The sequence below is a fragment of the Lytechinus variegatus genome, chromosome 3 (assembly GCF_018143015.1).
Source record: "Lytechinus variegatus isolate NC3 chromosome 3, Lvar_3.0, whole genome shotgun sequence".
NCBI lineage: Eukaryota > Metazoa > Echinodermata > Echinoidea > Temnopleuroida > Toxopneustidae > Lytechinus > Lytechinus variegatus.
Genome location: NC_054742.1, coordinates 42,390,262 through 42,407,409, shown reverse-complemented (window position 1 = coordinate 42,407,409; position 17,148 = coordinate 42,390,262). Strand labels below are relative to the sequence as shown.

General features: G+C 35.3%; 1 protein-coding gene across 1 annotated transcript in view; it reads left to right on the top strand.

Annotated features, from left to right (window-relative positions):
* The first annotated feature begins 11,420 nt into the window (after nt 1-11,420).
* Nucleotides 11,421-17,148, top strand: part of LOC121411069 (probable serine/threonine-protein kinase kinX) — a 48,909-nt gene continuing 43,181 nt past the window's right edge. Inside the window, exon 1 of the mRNA XM_041603561.1 lies at nt 11,421-11,779. Within this exon, the coding sequence (XP_041459495.1) occupies nt 11,698-11,779 (82 nt within the window). The 5' untranslated portion in view covers nt 11,421-11,697. The remainder of the gene's footprint in view (nt 11,780-17,148) is intronic.

Genomic DNA, 17,148 nt, shown 5'->3' with positions numbered 1-17,148 from the left:
ATATCACACTTATTCGAATTTACGTTTGTTTGTGTTCTCATATTTCTCCCCTTTCTTTCTTTCCTTTTCTTTCTTTCTTTCTTTCTTTCTATTATTTCTTTCTTTCATTATTATTTTTTCTTTCTCCCCCCTCTCTCTCTATATATATGTATATATTATTTATTGAAGAGTACTAGTTTTCTGGGTATGCGTTAATACTCTTTTGATATGCAACTCACTGAGAAAGGTTTTTGACTGATCGATGAAGGATACAAGATAATCACTAATTACCCGTCTTAACGGAGGCTCTTATGGAGATGAGATAAAACAATTTGGAAGTGAAATAAATCGAAATTTGTAAAGTAAAAGAGTCAAGTTTGACTGCAATTAAAATAAGAACTGACAAACGTAACTGCACAGGAGCGTCGAATCAGAAGGCCATAGTGAAAAATCCCTTTATATATTTTTAATTATGATGTACGTTTACTTCGATTCAATTTTTGAATATAGATATCATTTTAGATTTTGATTTTGAAGTGTAACATTTCTTGAAATAATATTAATCACAATTTTTGGTAGTGTCACGGTGTGTGTAATATTGTTCCATTATGTGGTTTTATGTCACGCGATAAACATTAATTTCTGGGAGCATTAGCAGCAGAATTTCTTTATCTAATCGAAAATTTTCTATAATATTTGTTTTGTATACATAAGGTACACTCTCTGTCATACTGGCTTCCTATGGGGGCTGGTGCCCTTATTTGCTAGAGCTCCCGTGAGTACTGAGCTGACCGGGCTTGCCCCTTAAATATTATTGTCGGTGAACGGTGCAGCAAGCACAAGGGCACCAGGCCCCACCAGGATGTAGCTGGGAATTTCATAGATAGTGATGCAGGATGGTACTTGTAGTGATTTAAGATTTCTATTTATATCTAAGTAGCTGTTTGTTAGGTACGTGTATAAAATATTTGTATCTAAAGGAACTGTTGCTGCGCTAGCGCCATGGGCGTCTCTGTACGGTGTGCGCGCTCAATTACAACTATTATTATTATTTATCATAGATATATGATTTTGCTGCTAATGCTCACACAAGTTAATGTATATTCGTGCGACATGAAACCACATAATGGAAAAATATTGCACACACCGTGACAATACAAAAATAATTATAATAATACATAATACCCGATAATCATTTTACACCATATTTGGATTACTTTCATTGGATCATGAAGATATCACCATGATTATCATGATTATATCATAGTGGAGCGTTGTGGCCCAGTGGATTAGTCTTCGGACTTTGAAACAGAGGGTCGTGGGTTCGAATCCCAGCCATGGCGTAATTTCCTTCAGCAAGAAACTGATCCACAGTGTGTTGCACTCAACCCAGGTGAGGTAAATGGGTACCGGTAGGAAGTAATGCCTTAAAAGGTGTGTGCGCTATGAACGCCTAGCTTAGCCGGGTAAGGAGCGCCTTGAGCACCTAACAAGGTGGATATGTGCGCAATATAAATACCCTATATATTATTATTATTATCAAGATGATTTCATTGTATTTATCTGGTTCCAAATCGGAATGCCAAATGTCACACACGCTATATCTCTTTCCTGAAGAAAAAAAAGAATCCACCCATTTCTCTGTCATTCTGTCACCTTTTGACTGATGACGCCGTCACAATCACCAATGAGCAGTAATCCTTGTAGAAACATGTAATCATTGAGCGACTTTCGACCATCATTACCAGTAAATCACTTGGAAAATTAACCGGAACGACGTCAGCTTTAGCTCGCCGATGCCTTGGTCTCATCAATCAAAGATCCTCATCAATCAAAGACGGATCTTGTGGTATTAATGGAGGGCAAGAAAGGGGTTTCAGCAGATTTGAGCAGACAATCATTTCTGCTATCAAAGCTGACGACTGTGATCTTTATATTCTGGGATGTGGTTATTTTCCATCTCGAGGTTATGAAAATGTTCTTTGTACCTGGTCTCTCATTCATCATCATTCGGAATTTCAACAAAGCAATAAAGAAGAGAATGCACAACGAGAAAATGAATATGGATGTTTTTTTAATATACAAGTCCGAGACAAACTAAATACAAGTAAATTACTTATGTTGAATTGAAATATACATGTATAGGCCTATAAAAAGGGTTTTGTTCAAGGGAACAAGGACTTTAATATTTCGAAAGGACGGAGCTGACATTGGTACACAAAGATATTAATATTTGCAATGTAGTTCAGTCATTTTTAGTGAAAAAATTGGAAAATGGAAGCAACTTATTCGCTTATATTTCTCGTTTTTATTTCGCTTTAATCATTTACGTTCGATAATAAGAAAATGATATCCCGAAACTTTGCATGGTCTCTTCTTTTTAAAACTTCAGTATGATTTTTTAACCTATAGGCCTGCCTATACACGAATGTGATTATGTTTGACGTATTGATGAGAGGTCAAACAAAAATGCGTGTTCTTAAAGTGGGTTCTCATAGAATCTCATAAAGTTCAAATGTTTCTCTTTCACTTTGAAATTTACCCAGACATAAGCACTTATTTGGAAAGAATGTCCAAATTACAATTAACAAAATCCCTAAAGATGATATCTGTACCAGAAAAAGGGTCATGCATGAATGATGGTCTGTTTTTGCCTCGCCTGCCCAGCAGAGCGAGACTATTGGCGGTCACATGATCATGGTCAAAGGTCATGTTGGGTAAATGAACATAGTATTCTATTATCACGTGAGTGTTTTCTTTTTATTTGTAAATAATTATTTAATAGCTATTTTCAAAGTCAGCACTGCTGCTATATCAAATCGCTTAATGCAGGCGAGACCGCCAGATGCGTTCCACTTGTTTTAAGACTGATTATTATTTTTATAGACATGGGTATAGTGCCTTACCCTACCGAGATAAACACAACAAACATTAATTTTTTGCCTCTACAAGAAAATGAATGAATGGAGCAATTTGTTCTTTTTTCTTCATTTTCAATATTTCTTCACCCTCACCCTGGAATTGGTCAATGACACTCCACATCATTACAATTATTGACTGGACTACTGGGTTTCAACCGCTCTTCCCCCTTGTGTCATCATTCTAATACTCGGTTCAGCATCAATTCAATTCTACCCTATCTCACCCTGTGCCCATGAGGTCATATAGAGGTGTGATGCCTACGTAAACATCTTCCATCTCCATTGGTTTATACCCATGGCTAGTCACATTGAGCAATGTTTTCGTTCTTCTTAATATGAGCTAAACTGTGCATTTTGACTGGAACTGGAAGAATTTCTGTAATGCTGTTTTGAAGAAAATAATTCCTGAAAATAAAAGCCGAAACTGCTTGACCGATTGATGGTTGGTCGATTGAATGATTGATTGAATATGTATTGTCGTTAAAAACAATTTCTGTGTAAAACACTTGACAATCGTCAAGATATACAAAGTTCAAACATAAAAGCAAGTTAAGCAAGTGAAATCGAACTTTGAAAAATGAAAGGAAGAGGTGTCTTTTGGATTCATTGTGAAGAATTAATATTCAACAACTGTGTCCATGTTGTAGAGTAAAAAAATATTGCTGAAATCTTAATGATGCCTGTTCTCAATGCTATATGAAAGTGGTTTATTGAAGAGTAATATATAACCGCATGTTTTTTTTTTATTTAGCATTAACTCTATAGCATTGCTACTAAAAACTGCTCATTCATCATTTCATTATTAGGAAGCCCCCCCCCCCCCGGAAGAAAAGAACATGTAATAAATTACATTTTGTCTTTCACTTCAGTGAAGTAATAAAAGATTGAGAAAAAATAAGAATAGAAAATAAGCCTAAGTTTGAGTTGAGTAACAGTGCTTTTTTTTCATCGTAAACATCACGACCGTAATCCTTGTAAAATATTTAACCAATAGACATGGTTACGTTTAGACAAATAATCATTGGAAATTAAATCAGCGAGCATTATCAATGGGTATGTGGGTGAATAGGTCACATTATTAATCCGATTTATATTTCATTCCTGTATATGCATGTACTTTTCCGGGTTTTTAATGCACACTCTTTTGCAATAGCGAATGCACACAAACCCTTTGCCCTCGGGTGCTCAACCCACACATAATTGCCCACACAAATCATGAATTTCATTATAAGGAACTTGTGCAAATGGAAATGTCGTGAGAAAAATATACCGAATTGATTCGTTAGAATTTTAGTGTAGAACAAATGTCACCAGGTTCTTCAACACCATTCTCACTATCACCATTATCATAATCATCACCATCATCATCATTATCACCATCATCATCACCATCATCTTCATCATCACCATCATCATCATCATCACCATAATCATCACCATCATCGTCATCATCATCACCATAATCACCATCATCATCACCATCATCTTCATCATCACCATTATCACCATCATCTTCATCATCACCGTAATCACCATCATCATCACCATCATCTACATCATCACTATCATCATAATTATCATCATCATCATCAAAATTATCATCATTTTCATCATCAACATCATCATAATCATCATCGTCATCATCATCATCATAATTATCATCATCATCGTCATCATCCTCCCTTTTCCCTATTCTTCCTCTTTTTAAAACTTGTTTCTCCTTCCTCTAGAAAAATATAGAGTAAGGGTAAACCATACCCTTGTATCGCTTTCCGTCCCCTATACAGTCAACAGCAATATCGTATTATTCATTAATCGATTGAAAATATACATTCTCAAAATCACTTATTTCATATCTGCATTAGATACAGGTCTGTATGTATTAAGTATTTTATTCTCTCAAATAACTCAGTATAAGACAGAGTAGGATAAAGCATTTGCATTTTAACCTTAACTCTTCGATCAAAATAAGATCAGTTAAAGTAGGATTTTCTCTATTCTTATTCCTAAAAATGCCCTACTTCCACCAATGATGATACAAACATGTAAGATGATGGAATCACATAGTTCTCAATACATCAGAAGTGTCTCTATTCACTGTAAATAAAATGTGGGTGCGGCTTCGGATTTTTTTTTATCTCCTTCACAATCTCCTCACCCTGCACATTTTGAGTTGTAGCGATATTTTGTTGCTGATAAAATGCTGAACATACCCATGTGACGTTCGTGCCCATGTGGATGACCATATCAATTTTGTGAAGATGAAGGGTATTTAATGTTTTCTTTCATGACCTTGTTTAGGTTTTGTTTTCTTATTCAACCAAAATGTCGATAAGTGCTCATGATTTCTAAACTTAAAATCATTTTCCACAATCACAAATAACAGTATGATATCTAAATAAGTACATTCATTGTTTTACACATATGCTGACCTGGGAAGCGTTTCATCAACATTTTTTGTCCGTACAACTTTCTTCGATTTTGATTGGCTGAGAAGCGATGCAACTAGATGGAAATGGGACTTGTCGGATAAATCTTGTCTCGGCGATGTCACAGTATTTTACATTGTATATGCATCGGACAATGTAATGGTAGATGGGAATCTATGTTATTGCCTCTTCAGATTAATAACTGTTTCCCCTGGCAGGAAACGGATATTATCTGTCCTTTCAAGCTGCCCTAATGATGCAGGAATAATGAATAAATCAATTATTTGTTATAAGCATTGGTATTCTCAGATCTACTGGGATATGGTTATTAAATGAGCTATAAACAGAAAGGTATCATATGAAATTAAGTGCACAGGAAGATATTACTATCCGGTGAAGCCATAGGAATATATATTTTAGTGACAACGTCAGTAGAAAAGTTTGTTCATCACAACAACTGATAAAAAGATCCTTTCAATCCCCAATGCAATATTTAAAAAATAAATCCTATAAGATGATCGCAGGAAAAGAGGTTATATATAAATATATATATATATATTAATTATTGGGGAGAAGTGCCCTAAATTAATTTAAACCACAGTTTTAGAAAACATGTTTTAAGAAAATATGGAAAGACATTAACAATGACATTTAGCGACCCGGATGTCTGTAATGACAATTTCCATCAAAAGGAGTACATGTCAGTCCAACAGCAAGCAACAAATCCAATTCTTTCACGAGAATAAAGTAATCATGGCAATATGAAAAATATTCAAGAGTTCATTAATAATAATGTTTTCACCTTCTGCCATAGTGAATGATCGATAAAGGTAAATGTTATTCTAAAAATCTTCTAATCAATTAGAATAAGCTTTTGTAAAACGTATGTAAAAGTCGCAAACACAAGGCGCGGGAAATGGCATTTTAGGAGATGGATTGATTGCATGAAATAATATACACGTTGGCTTCACATATGAGCTAATTCGAAAAATAAATGCCGTTTATTATCTGACAGTCATCCAACTGTGAACAATCTCGAGAAATCAGTATGAAAGTTGTGCCTTGGCCGAGTGGTTCGATCCCCGGCCGCGGCAACTATGCCCATGAGCAAGGCATTTAATCCACAATGCTCTTTTATCTTGCTTTCAAATAAATGGAAATGCTATATATGCATTATTGGTACAAAATGTGCACTTGTTAAAAAAAAGGACTCAAACTTGTAACTGTTACTGTAAATGTTCTATTGTTGAGCTATACAAAAAATGAAAAGAGGAAAATTAGTTTATTTCATTGAAGGATAATCAAGTTTAGTCCTTACTAGTAAGATTTGGCACGAAGGAAATTAAAACGAATGAAGTTTGTTGTGGGAAGGAACTTACATTTAAGTAACGGACCAAATTATTATCGGGGTCACTATTTCCATTAGAACTAAGAGAGAGAGAGAGAGATTCAATTTTCTAATGTAAAAAAAAACGGATGCCAAAGGGAGGTATATCATCATGGAAATTACCATATCTACAAGGAATAACGCTCATTGTGTTCTTGGTCAGCTATGGGGGAAATATAGAACGAAATAGTTCTGCATAAAGGTTAATCATTTAAAGAAAATCATACGTTTTAATATCAAGAAGAATTAATTTTTCTTTTAAATGTTTATAAAGAGTAATTCCACCCACGTTATGTTCTGACTTTAAATGGGATGGTTTATCCTGAGTTCCATATAATACAAAGTAGGTCATACTAGCAAATAAGTTACCAAATCTTCTTAGGTTTAGAAATAAGACTGAGAGACATGAGAAAGTAGGACTTTGTTCTGTTTTCCGTAGATTTCAATGTGTAGTCTCACCTATACGTATTTGGGTGATAACTGGACATCGGCGCGGCGTCCCCCTGAAATAAGTATTACTACAGGGGACACACTAACCAGATAATAAGTTAATCAAACATCCACTTTTCTCACTGACACGATTTTTTTTTTGGTTAGTGTGGTTGAAGCAAGGCTCTCACCTTATCGATGAAGCTGTCACCTTGTCTGAGGGTTAGAGCGGAAATGTTTGTCAAATTAGAGAGAAACCTTGCATCATGGCGGTCTATATTACACGCATCCCAAGTGTGATTGGAAATGCGTCCTCACGTATTCGGCGAGCTGCAAGAGCGCTCAACATTGACAGAATGCGCCCATATCGTTGTTGTCTTGTCCACTTCCTCAACGCATCAATATTTCTGTCCAACTTGTTGATTCAATATTTATCTAACCCAACTATTTCCAGAGGTCAGGAAGATGGTTCTGATTCATGCATGTTGATTAGAATGCAGTTTCGCTTCGTTTCTGTAATCGCACTTGCGAACATTGGTTTTCCATTGTTGAATTTTCATTCGCGGAAATAAATTATAAATAAATGTATACATATATATATATATATATATATATATATATATATATATATATATATATATATATATATATATATATATATATACATATGTATATATATATATATATATATATATATATATATATATATATGTATATATAGGTACACATTATATGTATATTTGTGTGTGGGGATGGCAGGGTGATGTGGCCAAGTGGTCTAAGGCGCCTAGCTGACATTATTTTGAAAGTCCAGAGTACGATCCCCGGCCACGGCACCTATGCCCGTGAGCATGGCGTTTATTGGACAGTACTCTTCTATAATAAACATTCAAATAAATGGAAATGCTATATGTTGTTCAAAAAGGGAAAAAGTGTGTTTTTGTGTTTATTACACTGTTTTACACTCCTTTTTTTCCCTGTAAAATGTAACTTTGTTTCTTTTTGTATCTAATGTGCTGTAGAAACAGTATTGTTGTTTGTAGTAGTCATTTTTTTTATTATTATTATTTGAAGTAGTTATATCATTATTATTAGTAGCATATCTACTAGGATCACATTAACTTGACAAAAATGTATTTTTATGATGATTTTGATACAAATCCGTTGAAGCCTGTCGCAAAAAAATGCATCTTAGGCCTACATTTCATATGAATTAAAATTTTTAGTCTGTCTCAACAATTTCCTCAACATTCCATTCACGTTTTCAGAAGCATATATAAGTGCAGGAATTCATTCTTGAAACAAGTATTATGGCGATGACCATCATGGCCATGACGAATGAGAGAAAGATAAGTGGTATATGTTTCTATCTATTAAATCCTGTAATAAGTAGAGAGAAAGAATGTTTCTTTTGTCGAGTGCATATTGACTGCATGTGATGGAGTGGATACAAGTACACTTCGCGGTAATAAAGTAATGAGGAGGAATTAATGGATAATGCCCGGATAATGGCTTATTGTTGCGCATGTTTTTTTTTTTCTTCAGGAGAGAGGTAATCAAACTTTCAGGGTAGAAATTTAATATTTCCGTGTATGATCTATACTATTATTTTCGACTTAAAGGGTGGAATTCTAATAATTAAACCTAGGGTTAACCCTAGTCTATATTTGAATTTTAAATCATATTACTATGGAATGGTTGGCTTCATAATTTTTTCCATATCCCTGGCCATTACAATGTATCAACTAATTAATTAAACTTCATATTACTTGTGTTTTATCCCATTCTTCCTATTTCACTACTCTATTCACTATTTTTTACATAATTTTGCAACAGGATAAGAATGATTAGAATTGGTAAATGAGTTGACGACTGGCATTTCATAAAAGTGTGGTTTAAGTTACATTACAATCGGTAAGGTATTGTTCCTTGCAAGAAAAAAAATGATGTGTAATTTGTACACTTCCGTGCTAATTTAGCTCTTAAAGAGCGTGTATAGTGACTGCACTGCGGAGTGCTGATTTGACTAGTTCAAATTTGAACTAGACAAATCAGCACTCCGAAGTGCAGTCACTATACACGCTCTTTAAGAGCTAAATTAGCACTTCATTTTTTAAAGTGCATGATTTCGAATTTCATTTTGTTTCCATATCACTATGTTTAATGAAACAGTTTTCATCAGATTGTTAAGATGGCCACTAAACCACGTTTTATACATGTAAGTAGCAAAAAGCTTTCAATATAGAACAAGAAGCAATCTGAAGCACGAATGGAAAGACCGCACTACGTGACAGGGTCTTTAAAACATGGAGTGTTGAGACTGAGAATGTGAGGTAAATGTATGCATGCAACATCTTCAAATCCTAAGTAGAAACTATAGATTATTTCGATGCTTGGCTTCGAGAAAAATACTTGAGATTTTCCATTCGTCAATTGGTTGTGCCCTAATAACATCTTCAACTCTGAAGTGCGCATACATAAAAACAGCTCGAAGCAAAGCTTTCATAACACTTCACAAATTTTCACATGTCGTTGCATGTGGAATGTTGTTTGGATCTTATGCCATACATGTGTTTAGTTCTTCTCATTCATTATTTTGAGTTCATATTTGTCCATGCCAGCCCCCCCCCCCAAAAAAAAAAAAATCAACACAGTGGCCATAACATCGTTTCCACACTGTGACCAGAATTACATGCTGAATTGATTTCCGATCGTGCGGAATATATCTGTGACAGTCATTATTTTCAAAGATGTGAAACCTTGCTGATCTTTGGCATTGGTTATTCATAGTGTGTTTATGTATCTCCCCATCCCGACATTTTTTTACGCTGGTTCAAATGAAGTGTATCCATCTAATGCCCACAGAATAATTTGAATGCGCCAGTTTGGAATACTAGTCACTCCACTATGAGTTATCACAGTGTGGTCACACTGTGTGTCAAATTACGGAAAGTATTCACATTTATTATCCATGTGGAATAAGTACGTGATAGCAGTAGAATGAATAGGAACACAGAATGAAGATTGTCTAAATACTATTGTGATTGTATATTCTTCCCTGTAAATGCCATCCATGAATGCTTACTGGTCGCTTGAATAATCTCTATGCTTCTTTATGTTTCCTTTCTCCGGAAACTCGCCGCCATTTATCTTCTTATTCCATTTGGACTTTTCCTGTAGTTTTTTTTACTGTCTGTTATGTGTTTTCATATGTTATCAATAAGTCCCTTTACAACAATATCGACTTGAGCTTTTTTATAATATTGCATCTCTCTCCGTTATTGCTCAAGAATTTTATTTTTAGGAAGTTAGGAAAACAAAGATTTCCAATTAAGTCATATTTAGTGATGATTCATTATTTGCAACAAGGAAGTGTGACATGCATTTCTTTCATTTAAGAAAATATGGACATCATATTAGTCATTAATTTCATAATGATATCGAGTTTCTATCACTTTATAATAGCATTGTTAATGAATTTTAGAATGAAACATATATCACCAGCTATAATCTATAGGCAGAGGCAGGAAAAAATAAATAAATCGATTCCTCAGACAGTTATAGTAAAAGAAACATATCTCATAATAACATAATCACATTTTCGGGGGTTGCTTTGATCTGGATCGTTTATACGAGATAAAACTCTCAGGCCATTTTGACTCGATTTCTGTTTCAGTACATGAATAAACTAGTCTTCTTCTCGTCTATTCAAAGTCTATTTATAGCCAGACTGTTTATCTGATCATGTCAATAATGAAATTAAGATATGCTTCTTACACCATTCTTGACAGTTGGGTTCTATTTTACCACCTAGGACGAATTCATCAATTCAGTAGGATACATTTCATTATGCTCTTTGCATTTAAAAAATAATACCCGGAGGGTTAATAGGGGACTCGTTGAAATTGTAAATAATGGTGTAATTCACATGAGATTGCTTCTAAAAATAAATTTTGGTATCCTTTTCGTTTCCGTTTTCTTTCTCCAAGAGCATCTCGCCTCTCTCCGATTTGGTGTTGGTGTGACGTAAGCAAAGAATCCTATATGCCGCCACTGACGTGTGCCTGTATTGAGCTGACGTGCATGCATTCACAGCGCCGATTCATCCAAACATGATTTTTTTTCTGTTGCTCCGTCGCTGCTCCCCGCCCCAGCCTGCTCCTGATAGACGACCACATTGTGAGAGTGAAAAGGGGGACTGAAGGGAGGATCAGCGTATCACACTGTAATGATGCTCTACGCATGCGCATCTTTCAGGTGGTATTGTTGCTGCGATAGATGGGTAAATGAATAGATGCAGTCCGTGGCGTCGCATTCATCCACGATCCATGTCCAGTCATACAGCGTGCTTAAAATCGCTTATACTTCCGGGCGATAAAGAAACGGTTGGGATATAGTTTTAGTGCCTTGTACAGTTTTATTTTTCTTGAAAGCAAAGGAAGGATTATATGTACATTGTAAATTTGATCTACGTTCACTTCTTCTTTTTTTAGTAGCAAATTTAAAACCATTTCGTCTTAAAAGTGTGCTAAACGACAGAACAGCCTTCAATATGCAGTCTTTACAAACAAGGATAATTGCACTTTTGCTCATTTTGGGGTTCATTATTTCGGCTTTGGCTGCGCCACTCAAAGGTATGTTTGTTATATCTTATTGATTTTATCATTTATCGTCATGAATATTCTATCAGTCAATAATGAAAAACATAGCGTCTTTTATGTATCCAAATCATCAAACGTTGATGATAATCACGACGATGGATAGTTTTGACCGCCAAAAACGTTGTGCTCTTCTAATGATGAGTGATTTCCCAGCATAATTTGAACCACGAGTGTTTTTTCAACGAGGTAAATGCATCGATTTGAGAGGGAGTTGTCTATTTGTAGAAAACGAATACCATCTTGGTCAAACTCACAATATCATCGCCATATTGGTGTTGATCGAGTATCTTATCTTTATCCACTAAAATCCAAATTAAAGCGTTGATAGTAAGTATATTTTTAGATTTTAGAATAAATATTTGATTTGATAACATTTAAAAATGATTTGTTTAATATACGTTTGCCACTTTTTCATCGCGTTTTGGTCAATACACATAATTGAATACCTATATTACATTATTCGAATTTCACAATATATTAGGGTTCTATTGTGCCTATATTCTATCAGTATCTATAGACCGCAAAAACTCTGGAGTTGATTTAACACCAGCCCGGAATCTATATATGTCCACACCAGAGACGTGTTAAACAACACCTGTTTCGTTTTGGTCTAACACCAGGTTTTTTTATATGCAACACCAATTCGTATTAAAACAACAACGGTTTGATTCTAAACTAGTGTTGTTTCAATACTTCTCTGATGTGGACATATAGATTCCTGGCGGTGTTAAATCAACACCGGAGCGCGTAGAGATTACCAATATTATGCGCGATAAGTACAATATTATTATTATTATTGCAGTATAATAATTAATTAACCAAATGCTGATGCTTCTTGCATACGACACTGATTATGGGGGCAATGGGACCTACAAAACAAGTTAGGAATCGAAATTCTTACATTGTGTTTTGATGGAATGACTGTACCCGTTCTGCACCCCTTGAGTGATGTGGTTTATTACTCGGTTGCATCAGAGAGCTTGAAGTGTGCAGCTCTCGAGTATTAAAGAGAACGCTTCATATCGTAGCCGCGAGGCCGGACACCAATTTCGCTCTCTAAAATTGGATTTATATCACATTAAGATTTCATGTCGCTCCAAGTCATCATGAAGTCACCGTAGCAATGGCTCGCCATACTTACCTCCTTCTAATCACCACTCTCTTCAGTGTTACTATTTGTACCATCTGCACTTCTATAGGTTTCCCAGATACGATTATTTTATTGGTTGTGTTTAGGCCCCTCCCCTACTGACAACCCTTTCACCGTTCCTCTTTTCGCTCTTTCCTATCCCTTATCTTCTCTGCATGCGTTACCTTGTTTGATATTTGTTTCAAGCGCTTCCATATACACACAAAGACATACACCCTTTCTCTTTCATACAAAAACACGCATACCCTCGCTAACCCTCACAGACACACCCACCCACCCACCCACGCACCCTTAAACTTAAAGTGCATACGCGAAGACGAACTGACGCTTTATTATGAGTACACCTTCCCGCTTTCATGTATCCCCCTCCCTTTCTCTCTTTCACACCTCATGCTCTTTTCGATTTTCATATTTCTCTATCATTGCTGTGTTTTGTTTGGTTTTATTAAACTTTTAGCCCCCCCCCCTTTTTTTTATATCCGAACATGCTATATTTGATACATGCACAGCTATGGCATAGACACCTATGTAAATCATAATTTTATAAAAGGAAAGATTTTCATGAGGTAACTCTAGGATAAGGAAATACAGGTCATATGTTGCTAGAGGCTGTTGAAAAAAAAGGCAAGCACTTCTTACGCCCCCGTATTCTGGTCGGTTCTTCCCGACATCAAAATGCTCACCTCTTTCTTCCTTCCGTTTGTTTGAATTTAGTATTGTTACCATTTACTCATTTTGGGACCGGGGTGTATACTCTCGAAAAGACAAATAAAAATCTGAATTTCTGATATACATGTAGAGTAAGATTTGAACTTAAACTTGTTTGTTTGTTTGTTCATTTGTTTTTGATGAATTCCTCATTCATTCTTAATGTTTTAATTTGATCGCTGTCGTGTCCCATTGTATGCATGACGAAGGATTTTTTTCATTTCAAAGAATAATGACCAGTACTTGGAAAGAAACAGAAATGAGGAAACAGATAGCTGGTTATGCACTTGGAATGAGTATAAATCTCTGATTTTCTTCTAATATTCCTTATTGTGAAATCAAATAACATTTTACAGGGACCTAAAAACTCTGAGTTAAGTATTCATATTTATATTTTCACATGTTTATGAACACAGGAGCTGATATCATGAAACACAAATGGTAATATTATGTCACTGTGGTTTGATCACATTTGTGACTAATCTTAATAACTTTTAAATCCCTGGGTAAATGACTTAGTTTTACCTACATCATTTTCTCCTTGTTAGAGAGACTGATTGCAGTACACCAAACTTCACAGCAAATCAATCCCAGTAGAGCTCCTACCATCGTTTCCATGACAACCTTAAGATTCTTGTCTTAATAGTTGTTTGACCAGGTACCTGTCTGTGTATTCTCTCGGTTTTCTTGAATCGGTGATTCAGAATTAACTAGTGAGTTCTGTTTACGGTCACGCATTTTCAATGTGGTTTGACAACAAGAAAGAACCATCTTATTACTGTCAAGAGAGTCAGAGTGGGTCACACTGCGATAGCTTCAGAGGTTTTATATCTGTCTCAGGAGTTTTTTTTCTTGATCTATTCATGAATATACCGAGGTCAATTCTGCTTCCCTTCCAAGTTTCATATACACCACCTTTATCTTGCTTCATGATCGGTCGGGTAAATGCTCTTGTCGTCTCAACCATACCATACATGTATATGTGATAATTTTCAAAATTTTCTCGATAATTTTGTTCGTTTTCTGGATAAACGGAATAGACCCAACCATTTCAATGAATTAAGAATCGGGTAAACCTGATGATATGACTTATCTCTCCGTTTCTTCACAGTCATGTTGACTTGTCTTGGGTATTGATTTGTGTTTTTCTATTCACGTCACATATCAGGTTTGAATCATCAGACAGTGATGGTTATATTCCTTTAGGTTTGTTTCTATCAATTAGAAAAGTCGGGACACCCTTTACTTCTACATCTTCCTCCAGAGTTCTTATTAGTGGCATAATCATTGATGATAATTAGTTCCTTTGAGATTGTAAATAGTTTTGTCTATGCCATCGGCATGGTAAATAAAAATGTCCAGATCTCTCCCCGTACATCTTCTGTTCTATTTCTCAGTTGATGATTAACTTTTAACGTCCGGATGGAGGGCGCTCAACTAAGTTATTTGTAGCGGATGTCAAAAGACGGGGGTGTCTTTTCCTGGAGAGGGAAGGTAAAGAGAAAAGATATCTTTCCAATATGGTTATGTTTATGTCACTTGTATTTCAGGAATATCTTCCTTAACATTGGTCTTGATTTTAAGCGATCTTTTCTTTATTAAGAACGCGTTGATCAGAAGTTAGGAAAAATTATGGAAATCATTAAGATAAGATGTCAAATTGACCAATAAAGAATCGGGTGTATGCGTTTACAGGTGTTTTAAAATTTGCGCGAGTGTGCAGTTTAATTTCTACGGAAGTGCCATCTTCTGGACGAGATGTTTTGTCCTGCTATGTCGACTTCATGGCCTTACCATGTCATATGACGAGATATATTATCATGCCATGTCGATTTGACGGCAAATGTATTTGTCGACATTTTAACATATGTCGCCATTGCGAGAAAAGGATATCTTCCCAAGTCTCATAAAAAAATAACATGTATGTGTGGTCATGCTGAATTAAAATATCGTTATCTACTACCCATCTTGATTTGACGATATACAACTTTCTATAAGTCGACTTGACGGGATCATTTTACCCACTATGACAAATTACGTGTAGCCTTTTTATAAGTCGATCTGACAAGATACCAGATATCGCTGGTCATATGCTAATATTTATATGGAGGCTTGGTAATGTAACGTATCTTACTCTGTCGAGTGTCGACATAATCATTCGACATAATAATGCTATGAAGTCGACATGGCAAGGTGAAATATCTAGATAAACACTTTAAAACTTCCGTACATTTCATTTCGGTTATTTCTTTGGAGCGTGTCTCATTGACACCTGTCATCTGACAACTTGTCAGATCTGACAGTTTGTTGCCATGTTCAGCTTGTCTAATATATGTATTTGATATATACGCATATAATATGAATATCTGGTCGTTGGTCTATGACCGATTACAGTAAAATAATTAAATGCATCGCACAAACCCTACACCCTTTGCTGATGATTTTTATTCTTTATAATAGGTTTCCTTTTTCAAAAGTGTAGCTGTGTTACAAGTGATGGTTGTTTAGGTGGTAAACAGCTCCTGCTGCGTCAGGGCCATATATGGCCTACTCGGGATTTACTCGTTCAGACGTCTAGCCCATTATTATGGCCCACAAAGTAGAGAATATAATTATTAAGAGCAGTATTTACACATTTTACCTTAATTAAGATAATAAAATCTATCACTTATCAATTAAAACGATCGCGATATTGTTTTAGAAAATGATAACATGACTGACGACCATTCCTGCGTCATTCGCTCCCATCTGCCTGTGTACAATCATTGTAAAGTGACCTATAGTTTGGAGGCACTGTTGCTATTATTATTTATTCATTCTTGACCGGAAAGACTGTCCTGGTTGAGAAAGTGGGGGGGGTTCTTATTGTCAGACAACCCGTAAAAATTGACTATTTCTGCCACAAAAAAAGTTGATTGACCTGGTCAGTCTAATCTAGTTGATGAATAGTTCTGAAATCCTCTCCCCACAAGAAGTGCATGCAGTGGAAGGAATCGCACTATCATAACATTGATTAAAATACCTCCCCTAAAAAATGCACTTTTTTATGATAGCGATGTTATTTCTCTAACAGAAGTTATACATTAATTCATTTATTAGACAAATTGGTAGTAATGCAAGTTTTTCCAAAATGAAACACAATGTAAACAAAGGAAGTAACACAAAGTAATTATCATGATGTCAAAAACGTATAACATTTAAGTCCACTTTTTTCACTTTTATATTTTATGCATAAAATTTATGGATTCACTTGATATTCATAGTTGTCTTCGACATATCATATAGCATTAATATTCTAAGCTCATCCATTGAGATTGAAGTGCTTAAAATCAACAATAATATCATTCTTGTTTGTTGAAACTAGAATCTACCTCTAATCTCCAGCGATCACAAAGATGATGAGCGTTCCATTATAAAAGTGGCTCAATTTTCCAATATTCCATTTCGGAGGATTAGCCTTTTGAATATGAAACGACAACTGAAG